At 55.7% G+C, this 11,823-nt stretch overlaps 1 protein-coding gene across 2 annotated transcripts; it reads right to left on the minus strand.

The window, feature by feature from the left end:
• Positions 1-4,460: 4,460 nt before the first annotated feature.
• On the minus strand, positions 4,461-10,189 carry UBE2T (ubiquitin conjugating enzyme E2 T). 2 transcript variants are annotated; one of them, XM_044942595.2, is made up of 7 exons: positions 9,490-10,189; positions 8,239-8,387; positions 7,683-7,743; positions 5,870-5,975; positions 5,678-5,776; positions 5,488-5,565; positions 4,461-4,810 (listed from the first exon to the last, which is right to left on the minus strand). In XM_044942595.2, exons 2-7 carry the CDS (start codon positions 8,345-8,347, stop codon positions 4,685-4,687), a joined length of 579 nt encoding a protein of 192 aa, XP_044798530.2. In that variant the 5' UTR covers positions 8,348-8,387; positions 9,490-10,189; the 3' UTR covers positions 4,461-4,684. The 2 variants fall into 2 exon arrangements, with proteins under 2 accessions (XP_044798530.2, XP_006078518.3); XM_006078456.4 differs by having other exon boundaries at positions 7,683-7,752; positions 9,490-9,988.
• Positions 10,190-11,823: the final 1,634 nt, after the last annotated feature.

The raw sequence follows: 11,823 nt of genomic DNA on the forward strand, positions 1-11,823 counted from the left end.
GTCTGAATCTTTGTGACCCCATAGACTATAGCCCGTCTGGAGAAGGCGATGGCACCCCGCTCCAGTACTCTTGCCTGGAAAATCCCGTGGACGGAGGAGCCTGGTAGGCTGCAGCCCACGGGGTCACTAGGAGTCGGACATGACTGAGCGACTTCACTTTCACTTTTCACTTTCACGCATTGGAGAAGGAAATGGCAACCCTCTCCAGTGTTCTTGCCTGGAGAATCCCAGGGACGGGGGAGCCTGGTGGGCTGCCATCTATGGGGTCGCACAGAGTCGGACATGACTGAAGCGACTTAGCAGCAGCAGCAGCAGACTATAGCCCATCAGGCTACTGTGTCCATGGGATTTTCCAGGCCAGAATACTGGAGTGGGTGCATTCCCTTCTCCAGGGGATCTTCCCCGCCCCGGGATTGAACCCTCGTCTCTTATATTGGCAGGTGGACTCTTCACCATCTGAGCCTCAGGGAAGCCCCTGTAGACGGTGCACATTTACCCAAAACCAGAGGGGAAGTCACGTTTGTTTGTGTTCGGCCGGCTTTCTGGCAAGTTGGAGTGTTTCTCTTTGGTTCTCTCTGCTGTGGTCAGAGGAAGATTATGTATTAGTCTATCACTGATCAAACGAAAAGTCAAAAGCCAGGTAACCCAGTGCATGTAAATGCATTTATTTGGATGGATGACGTCTTCCAAGACGGTGTCTGCTCTGCAGAGCTGAGCAGAGCAGAGCTCATCCTGGGGGCCGCGGTGGGGGATGCACGGGTCCCTGTCGGCCGGGCCTCTGAACATCCTGCCTGGCGCTCAGTGCCCCCCCCCAGGGCCCCGGCCACCACAGCCGACTCTCCTTAGCAACTCTGTCCTCACCCCAGGAAGCCCCTCCTCAGGGCTGGGTGCAGGGCTGTGACTACGGATCCTCAGGTTGGGCCTCCCCTGGGTCGACCTCCCCACCTGACCTTCGAACCTCGTGGCTTGCCCCCTCTACACATGTGAGGACGAGCGAGGCAGTGAGGCCCTGACGGGTTCCGGGTTCCGGACTCTGCGCTGGCGCCTGCTGGGCCAAGTCCACGCCCTGTGCTGGGAGTGGGGGGCTGTCAGGGAGCAGTGTATCCGTTCCCCGGGCAGGCTGGGGCAGGCAGGCGGGGGCAGGCGTGCGTGAGTGGCTCTGAAATGGGGGTGTGCGCCCCGGCCCCCGCAGCAGGTTCTTCCTCGACCCCGTTTGTTCCTTATTCTGGATGAGTAATGCATGCACGTGTCTCGATGGCACGCATCTTTCTGACAGTCCCCCTCCCGTCCCTCTTGCCAAGGCCCCAGGCCCTGGCTGGTCACTACTGCTGTGCTTTGCTTCTGCCTCGCTCCAGCGTCTCTTTCTGCACCAATAACATGCCTGTGCTCACAGCGCAGATCCGTAGAGGAAGCCCTCTGGTTTCTGCAGGACGCTGGCTCTCTTCCCTCCGTGTGGCTGGGCCATCACTTCGCTTGTCGCCCTCCCGGGCACTTGGGTTGCTTGAGGTTTTGCTCTTGCACGCGCGCTGCTGTGCCCGCCCTTGGATGTGGGTCCTCCGTGCCACGCGTGGTGCACCCTCGCGGTCCCTTTTCCGGGAGTGGAGCTGCCATGGGCAGCAGGCGGGATCAGACTCGCAGCCTCTTGGGTGACCGCTCAGCTTGCTCGTCCCGGCAAAGCAGGGCTTTGGCGCCTCATGTGGGGGCCACTGTCCCCGCCCTGCCCCTGCCTAGTCCTGACAACCACCCTGACTGTCTGCAGGACAGACAGAGCATGCAGAGCTCGGGCGGGACTCTGGCCCCTGCCGGCGGGTGGTGCTTCCCGGGCCGGGTCTCCTGGACCTTCGTTCCTGCTCCCCCTGCTCCCCCTCCTTCCCGGGCTGGGTGCGGGGCCTGGCCTTCCTCCCCTGTCTTCTCCTGTCCTCTGCCTGGGTCCCTTCTGCTTGTGCACTCAGAGACGGGGGCCTCCGGTGACTTCCGGCTGTGGTATTTCTAGTGAGTAGGGCGCAGGCTCTGCAGCCATGACCCCGTGGAGTGGACACACCGGCAGACGGTGCAGGGTGTGAGGTCCACCAAGAACAGGCCGCGTCCCCTTCAGGGGATGCATGAGGCATCCCGTGTGGAAGCACCAGCAGGGGCGCTGGTGTCAGATGGGTGGGGCCGCGTGGCTGCTCGTGGCTTACAGAGGGGCGGGTGTGTGCAGGCGACGGGGTGAAGCCCACAGCGCTGGTGGGCAGTGGACAGGAGACAGGGCTTTCCTGGGCTCCAGGAGGAGGTACAATCTGGCTTTTATTAATACGTCACCTGAAGACCTTGCTGCTACAAGCATCCACTGCAGACGGTCAGGGCTGGAGGCCGGGGGCGAGGTTCCGGCCGGGACAGGAGGGCAGCTGACACTCATGGCGGGCCGCCGCGGAGGGCCGTCTGCTCTCCCACGACGAGCCCAAGGCCATCTGGGTTCGCACCTGACCTGTCCCCCCGTCAGCACCAGCGTCTCCCGCCACCGGCGCTCACTGTGGACGAGAAGCACGCAGCCAGGGACCTCCAGGAGGGACAGTGAGTGCAGCATGTGTGAGTGCGGCCCAGCCCGGCCCGCCTGGCGTCACCAGCCACTTGGTTCTTACAAATGAAGTTTCCTGGTTGATCCTAACGGCATCTGGAAGCCCCAGTTTGAGGCACATGTGCCCAAGTACAGGAGAGCAGATGAGTTCCTGGGCTTGATGAGAGAACGGTAGCGGATTTTGACAAGTGGTTTCAAGAATTCTGTAGAAGCTGGAAACCCATGAAGTGGGGACACGCAGGAAATTCACATTTCGGTTGATGCCATCGTCTATTACTGCGCCTGTGTCCTAAGGCAGGCTGCCGTGAGCGCAGGGTGGTTCTGCGGTGGAGGAAGGGAAATGGCTCGAGGGGCCCTCTGTGTGCCCCGAGCCTGGCCTGGCCCGGGACCACCAGGCTCAACACGGTGGGGTATGGAGCCTCCGTGCCTCGGCACCTCATTCCACCTCAGCTGACTTCTGTCCAGGTCTGCCTGCTCCATCATCTACACAGAACAGTGAGGACGGGCCCGGGTCTGCTTGCTCCATTGTCTGAACAGAACAGTGAGGTCGGGCCCGGGTCCGCCTGCTCCGTCGTCTGAACAGAACAGTGAGGTCGGGCCCGGGTCCGCCTGCTCCGTCGTCTGAACAGAACAGTGAGGTCGGGCCCGGGTCCGCCTGCTCCGTCGTCTGAACAGAACAGTGAGGTCGGGCCCGGGTCCGCCTGCTCCGTCGTCTGAACAGAACAGTGGGGTCGGGCCCGGGTCCGCCTGCTCCATCGTCTGAACAGAACAGTGAGGACGGGCCCGGGTCTGCTTGCTCCGTTGTCTGAACAGTGAGGACGGGCCCGGGTCCACCAGCTCCGTCGTCTGAACAGAACAGTGGAGTTGGGCCCGGGTCCGCCTGCTCCGTCGTCTGAACAGAACAGTGAGGTCGGGCCCGGGTCCGCCTGCTCCATCGTCTGAACAGAACAGTGAGGATGGGCCCGGGTCTGCTTGCTCCGTTGTCTGAACAGTGAGGACAGGCCCGGGTCCACCTGCTCCGTCGTCTGAACAGAACAGTGGAGTCGGGCCCGGGTCCGCCTGCTCCGTCGTCTGAACAGAACAGTGAGGTCGGGCCCGGGTCCGCCTGCTCTGTCGTCTGAACAGAACAGTGAGGACGGGCCCGGGTCCGCCTGCTCCGTCGTCTGAACAGAACAGTGAGGTCGGGCCCGGGTCCGCCTGCTCCGTCGTCTGAACAGAACAGTGAGGATGGGCCCGGGTCTGCTTGCTCCGTTGTCTGAACAGTGAGGACGGGCCCGGGTCCACCTGCTCCGTCGTCTGAACAGAACAGTGGGGTCGGGCCCGGGTCCGCCTGCTCCGTCGTCTGAACAGAACAGTGAGGACGGGCCCGGGTCCGCCTGCTCTGTCATCTACACAAGAACAGTGAGGACAGGCCGCAGGGCCCTGTCCAGTCTTGGGCAGGGACTAGAGCTTGGCACCTTAGTACCTGCTGTCAAATGAAGCTGCCAGGGACACGAGGGGTTGTGAAGAGCCATATGAATCTGTGCGATCATCACCTGACTGCCTCACTAATATCGTATCAGACGCTTGGCACGGAGCAGGTGGTCACTGGGTCTGGGGAACACACACTGCTGCGCTGCAGTATTCTGACCGGCCACGTGAGCCAGAGAGAAGGCTGCCAGCAACACTCAAGGAGGGTGACAACCCTAAGCCCGCACTGCCAGACATCTGAAACCTAGAATTCTGGAAGCATGGCGGGCACCAAATTCTCTCTAAATCTCCTTTAGACACATGTCCATCCTCAGTGTCCTGAGTGATGCTGGTTGGTTGGCAAAATAAAGGACTCTTCCAAATATCGTAACACTCCTTCTGAATAGCTCTCTGGCCAGTTTGCTCCCAAACACACATTCAGGATAAACCCATATTCAACATTAAATGACTATTTATTTTTCAGGCTTACAAGTTTTAAAATCAATATGCACAAGATAAATAAAATAACTCTCAAAGAATCAATATAAAGCAGAACACATAAATATACAAGGTCTGTTTCACAAGATACAAAAATGATCACATCATCAAATACAAAGAAAACAGTCCAGAAATGTAGGCAAATTGGACCATCCCGGCAAAGACAGGCCAGGACCATCCCTAAACGTCAGGGCAAAACCTCCTTCCCTCGCTGTCCAGCTGCCCAGCTTTCCTCTTCTGTGCGGCCCTGGGTCCCTCTGAGCTGCCCACCGTGGGGAGGCTGCCAGGCGCCCCTTCCTCGTCTGTCTGAGAAGGAGCAGGTGGGAAAGCACAGCATAGTTCACACCAAACATGTTCACACCGAACACAGTTCACACAGAACACGGTTCACACCGAACACGGTTCACACTGAACACAGTTTACACCGTACTTCTGGGTTCACACCGAACACGGTTCACAGCAAATGTTCTCCTGGGGCCTTGTTGCCTCCCCCCGGACAGGCATTCTCTCCAAAGCTGCTCCCATCCCCTGTGCCGTTTATCTGTTAATTCTTCCCCCTACTGACACTAACGGCTACGTGACTCCGTCTCAGGGAGGGGACGGCTCAGCACACCCACGTGTGCTCAGCATCCTCTCTGCTCCTGAAGTGCCTCCTTTGTTAAGTGAGGTAAACTGGGGGCGTGGCTCCTCCCTCCCTCCACGTCCACTCCCTTCCTTCCCACACCCCTGCCCCTCCCCGAGTCCCGCAGAGGTCCCAGCTGCCTGGTGGTCCTCAGTGGACGGTGGCTCCTAGAAACCCTCGCTCCCATTGGCTGAGCTATCTATCTGCTGAATGATTACAAGGAAGGTTGCAGGAGATCACCCACCCACCCTTGGGTACAGCATGGACTCGGCACGTGTAATAAAATCTTGTGTGCATACAGACACATTCATGTGTAACACACGAGAGGCAGAAGCAAAGTCAGAGCTGCCAGACACCCCACCTTCTGCCGTGCGTGCTTCTCTGTCCACTGCCTGGCGTTCTTGAGGAAGACTGGCTTGTTGTATTTAAACTCTGAGGACTAAGAAGGAAGCGGAGAGTCAATGGAGAGAGACAAGACTTATCAGCTCCAGCCGCCACGCAACCCTCCTGGACAGCGTGTGGGACATGGGGAAAGTGGGCTGGGCACTTACGATGTCAGCCATGAGCGGGTCGTCCGGGTTGGGCTCGGCCATGAGCTGCTGAATGGAAGTCAGCAAGGTTGCGATGTTGAGGGATGGTCTCCAGGCACCCTAGACAGATGGACAGACAGGCAGGCAGCAGCTCTAAGAATGTGCTTCTCCAATCACGTAGGCTAGAGGGTGGACCTTGCCCCTGCCACTCACTTTTGGTGGCAACTTGAGAACGTCTAGACAAATCCGTCCCGCAGAGTCGATGTTGGGGTGATAGATTGGAGTCAGAAATCGGATCTGAGGAGGTTCAAATGGGTACCTTTGACAGCACAGGAGGACAGGGAAGTTTCACTGGAATATTGCTTCTGATGTTATGAACAGCTGCTGATGACTAATTAGGACAGCAACCTTTGAGAGACAAACCTTTGTTCTCCCCCAATTTTTATGATGATAATTGACAGTACTGAAAACCCTTTTACCCACCACCTGGATCAAGTCCCTAGCCCTTGAAAAACTTCAGCATGATCTCCTAAGAATAAGGCCCCTCTCCTACAGAGCTGCACAACTGTCAGTACACCCATGAAAAAAATACAAAATTATTCCTCAGTCTCATCTACCACTCAGATTTCCTTAGTCTCGGCTGCAGTGTTTTTACAGATAGATTTTGAAAAACAGAGTCCAATTCTGATTTACACACTGCACCTAGTTACTTTTTCTCTGGTGAGACACAGACCTTGGAAAACCCCTGTGTGTCTCAGAACTGACATCCCTGGGATTACCTGCTTCTCTCGGGACTTGTAACAAACCTGGCCTGTGAACAGGTGTCTACAAACCACAAACTACAACCACTGCGCCTTGAGGAGAGGCTTACAGCACGCCTGCATGAACGGGGCCTCTACGCAGAGGCAGAGGGAATGGGGCCCCCAGGGACCCGGCAGGGACAGAGAACTGGCGTCACAGGGCTGCGGAGGACTCGTTTGGGAAGATGAAAAAGTTCTCGAGATGGTTGTGGCGGGGTGGCTGGATGTACATCAACGCCCCAAAACCATACACTTAAACACGGTTTAAATGGTCAGTTTATGTGTGTGTTACCGTAATGGTGTGTGTATGTTACCGCAATGTTATGTGTGTTACCGCAATGGTATGTGTCTGTTACCGCAGTGACATGTGTGTGTTACCGCAATGGTGTGTGTGTTACTGCAATGTTATATGTTACCACAATGTGGTATGTTACCGCAATGCTATGTGTGTTACCGCAATGGTATGTGTCTGTTACCGCAGTGACATGTGTGTGTTACCACAATGGTGTGTGTGCGTTACCACAATGGTGTGTGTGCGTTACCACAATGGTGTGTGTGTGTTACCACAATGGTGTGTGTGTGTTACCGCAATGGTGTGTGTGTGTTACCGCAATGGTGTGTGTCTGTTACCGCAGTGACGTGTGTGTTACCACAATGGTGTGTGTGTGTTACCGCAATGGTGTGTGTGTGTTACCGCAATGGTGTGTGTGTGTTACCACAATGTTATGTGTGTTACCGCAATGGTATGTGTGTGTTACCGCAATGGTGTGTGTGTGTTACCGCAATGGTGTGTGTGTGTTACCGCAATGGTGTGTGTGTGTTACCGCAATGGTGTGTGTCTGTTACCGCAGTGACATGTGTGTGTTACCACAATGGTGTGTGTGTGTTACCACAATGGTGTGTGTGTGTTACCGCAATGGTGTGTGTGCGTTACCGCAATGGTGTGTGTGTGTTACCACAATGGTGTGTGTGTGTTACCACAATGGTGTGTGTGTGTTAGTGCAACGGTGAGCCCGGGGTGGGGGGAGGTGGTGTTAGATGTGATGTAGCCCAGTTTTAAGAGAAAGAGATTGAACTCCAAAGATAAGGTGCTAGAGGTCACAGGAAGTCCTAATAAGGTTAGGACTAAGATCCAGGTCCTATAAGTCCTGTGTTCAACACTCTACCACACTGCTGCCTCCCTGTAACGGGCTTAGCCTGGAAATGTAAATGTAATTCACACTGACCTCTCTGGAATGTGAACTTCCAGCTTGAAAACACCTTTTTCATAAGGTGTGTTGGCTCCACCTAGAATCTCTTGAAAGAAAAAGAAACAGTGAAGAGGTGACTGGGTGGCCTGGAGCAGCTCCCCGCCTGGTCCTGACGGAGACGCTGGGTCTGGGACAGCTCTCAGGGTCTGACCAGCCCCCACGCGAGGCACCAGCCCAGGCTGGTGTCACACAAGGGCTACGTGGGAGATCTGGCCACAGGCCACAGACACCTGCAGCCCTGCTGGGGAGGCCGGCTGCATTCCGACCACGTGCTGCCCGGTCTGGCCTCACGGATGCGTAAAGGTGACGCATCCGTGGTGCTGAACTGCTTCAGAGCTGATGCCCACGTCTTGTTTAAATCAAGCAGGGGTGGGGGGTGGGGGGGGGGGGTAAAAGGCCAAAGAAGAAACGTCCTGGAGACCTTTTATAAATGTAGCAAACGAGGCAGGCAGATGCACTCGGGCCCTAATTCAGAGGAACACACGGTATTCACGTCTCAGCACAACTGTCGCTCGCCTGGGGTGACACCTACGTGCTCGCAGGTCTTCCATCCGGTCCCCGTCCTGCCAGCACGTGATGCCCGGGGGCGGCTCCGCGGCCAGCAGGCTCAGCTCTCGCTTCAGACGCGATGTTCTCTGCATGACCTCAGGCAGAAGCACTCAGTTCACACTGGCTGGGATCCTGGGGAGAAGAGGGGCGCCCGCAAAGGGTCAGCAGCAGAGAATGTTAGTGCCAGCTCAATTCACTGAAGGACAGAGACAGCCCTCGTGTCACTTGCTATTCTGAGAAGGGAGTCTTGAGTTTTTTCCCTCGTGCTATCTATTCAAGCAAACACATTTTAAAAATAAAGTATAAAACAATGAAAAGTTTCTACAAACAAAACACTGAGGTTCTAAAGTGCTCAGTTGTGTCCGACTCTGCAGCCCCATGGACTGTAGCCCACCAGGCTCCTCCATCCATGGGATTTTCCAGGCAAGAATACTGGAGTGGGCTGCCATTTCCTTCTCCAGGGGATCTTCCTGACCCAGAGATGATGGGAACCTGCATCTCCTGAATTGGCAGGCGGATTCTTTACCACTGAGCCACCAAGGGAGTCCCAGTATTAGCAATACTACAGGCAAATTAGTATGTTAAACAGAATTAATTTAACACAACAGACATTCATGTAAATTATTCCAAATTTCTTTATACACGTCTTTAGGACCATCATCTCTGGGATCCAGTTATTTCACTAGGTCATTAACTACTTTTATGTACTGTGGCGCTCCTAATAAAGAATCCTCTTGCCAATCCAGGAGTCCCAAGAGACGCTGCTTGGCTCCGTGGGTCGGGAAGATCCCCTGGAGGAGGGCATGGCAACCCACTCCAGTGTTCTTGCCTGGAGAATCCCACATACAGAGGAGCCTGGCGGGCTACAGTCCCTGGGGTCACAGACTCAGACACGGCTGAACGACTGAGCTCCATTTATACACTGACCCTTACTGCTTCTCTCAGTAAGCAGGCACTGGGAATCACGAACAATAAAACAAATATACACAATTAATAAAACGTCGGGTGGGGGGCCGGGAGCAGCAGGTGGGCGTGGCGGCTGGGAAACGGCTGGGGCGGCTGTGGGACGCGGGCCGGGCCGGGCCGGGGCAGAGCGCCAACCACGTTGCCAAGACAAGCGGAGCGTCCGTTCTACAACCGACAGTCGGAGAAGAGGAGGCTCCGCAGTCAGGCAGGAAGAAAGCGCCCCCAACCCCACCACGCCGCCCGTGAATGCCCGCCCGCGGCCTCTCACCTGCGCGGTAGCTCCTCGCAGGGCAACGGCTCCGAGCACCCGGCACCGCGCCTGCGCGAGCCCAGCCACCGCCTTGCCCCGCCTTCCGCCCGGGAGGCTGTGATTGGTCCGGAGCGCCGCCCGGGAGGCGCGCAGCCTCCGATTGGCCGGGCTCCGGCGGGCCCCGCCCACGCCCTTTGAACGCGAGCGCGGCGAGCGGGGACTGTCGAGTCTTTGGCTCGCTGCGTCACGGGAGGAGGCGAGCTGGGAGGAGCCGGGAGCGTCTGTGTGGGAGCTGACTGCTGTCCGGGTGTTTGCGCGGTGGGGCTGCCGCCTCAGGACCGTCAGACCCGAGAGCCCGAGGAACCGGACGTTCGGAGCCGGGTTCCGACCGGGGGCGCGCGGCGCTGGGGCCGTCCGCCGCGCTCGGGCCGCGCCCACCACGCCTCCGGCTCGGCTGCGGGAGGAGCGGCCGGTCCTGCTGAACCTTCCCGCGGGCGGTCCAGTCGGGACTTCTGCTTCCGGCCCAGACCGGCGTTAAGTAGCCGTGGTTCCGGGTGGCCGCGGCGTGGGCGTCCTCTCGGCCCCGCAAGCCCGCGGTGCTCCCGAGGCTTCCCGTGGGCTGCGGGAGCTGGCCCCGCCGGGAGCCGCGAACCACACGGGAATCCAGTTGCTGGCCAGTCAGCTGTGGTCCGCAGTTACTGTCAGCACGCACTCACTGTGGGGACGTGTTTTCCGTCTTAACGCTAGAGTTGGCTGCCTGTCTTACTACTGATACTTTCTATTTTGATCTCTTCAGAATGATTCCTTATTTTCCACCGCAACTGTAATTGTGTCGCAATTGCTGTTCTATCTTCGGAACTGAAATTAATTCCTTCCTCCGGTGGTTTTCTGAGAATGTGCTGTGCTTGTGCTGTGCTCAGTCGTGTCCGACTCTTTGCGACCCGGTGGACTGTAGCCCCCCAGGCCAGAATACTGGAGTGGGTAGCCGCTCCCTTCTCCAGGAGATCTTCCCAACCCAGGGATCGAACCCAGGTCTCCCGCATTACGGGCTGATTCTTTACTAGCTGAGTCCCCAGGGAAGCCCAAGAATACTGGAGTGGGTAACCTATCCCTTCTCCAGGGGATCTTCCCGACCCAGAAATTGAACTGGGTTCTCCTGCATGGCAGGCGGATTCTTGACCAGCTGAGCTACCAGGGAAGCCTGGAAATCTTTAACATGCCCTTTAGACGAACCAGGCACTATGCTAACCCTGGTGGAAAGGAGAGATGGTATGATGAACCAAGCAAAGACCTGTAGTTTGGGGAACCAAACAGAAAAAACGGGTTAACAGGGAAAAGAAAGAGTTCCATGGGCTAAATGTACAGTCTCTATTTGTCCACCAGAGGGAAGTATGTTAACGCGAGAACAGGCCATGCTGAAAAGTTTCATCAACTGTACAGGTGCCATTGCTTTAAAAAATGGAGTATGGGCTTCCCAGGTGGACCAGTGGTAAGGATTCCACCTGCCAGTTCAGGAAATGCAAGAGACTCGGGTTGGATCCCTGAGTGCGAAGATCCCCTGGAGTAGGAAATGGCTACCCACTCCAGTATTATTGCCTGGAAATTTCCATGGACAGAGGAGCCTGGAGGGCTGCAGTCCATGGGGTCACAAAGAGTCGGACACAACTGAGTGCATGCACGCACACACACACTAATTTGTGGGAAACGATTGTTTAATAAAAGTTTCCTGATGTGTGTGCATCGTTAACTGGCAGACTCTGTACATTTAGAGGCTCAGGAGTGTGGGGATCGCTTTGTAATGTCACTACGTTGTGCACCAGGAACTGATGTAGTTTATAGCTTAATTATACTCCAACAAACAAAAAATCTTTATAGAGAAAGAGAACAGATCTGTGGTTACCAGATCTGGGGGAATTGGAGGAAGGTGGTCAAGAGGTACCAATTCCAGTTATCAGATAAGTAATTACATAATTGCAGTCCATGGGGTCACAAAGAGACCTACACCACTGAGTGACTAGGCGCTGCCTGCATGCGCGTGCGCACACATACGGATATAATGTCCAAGATGATAAATATAATTAACACTGCCCTATGTTATATATGAAAGTTAAAAGAGTAAATCTTGGGAGTTCTCATCACAAAATATATACTGTTTTATTTTTGTATGGGTATGTGATGACCCATGCTTACTGTGGTCATTATGATGTATGTGTCAAGTCATTATGCTGCACACTTTAAACTTAAACATGCTGAATGTCAATTATATCTCAATAAAACTGGAAGAAAAAACCGAGAATTATGTTTTACTTATACAGGACTGTCAGGATTTGTTCACTTGTATATAAAGTATCC

Source organism: Bubalus bubalis, chromosome 5, assembly GCF_019923935.1.
Source record: "Bubalus bubalis isolate 160015118507 breed Murrah chromosome 5, NDDB_SH_1, whole genome shotgun sequence".
Classification (NCBI taxonomy): domain Eukaryota; kingdom Metazoa; phylum Chordata; class Mammalia; order Artiodactyla; family Bovidae; genus Bubalus; species Bubalus bubalis.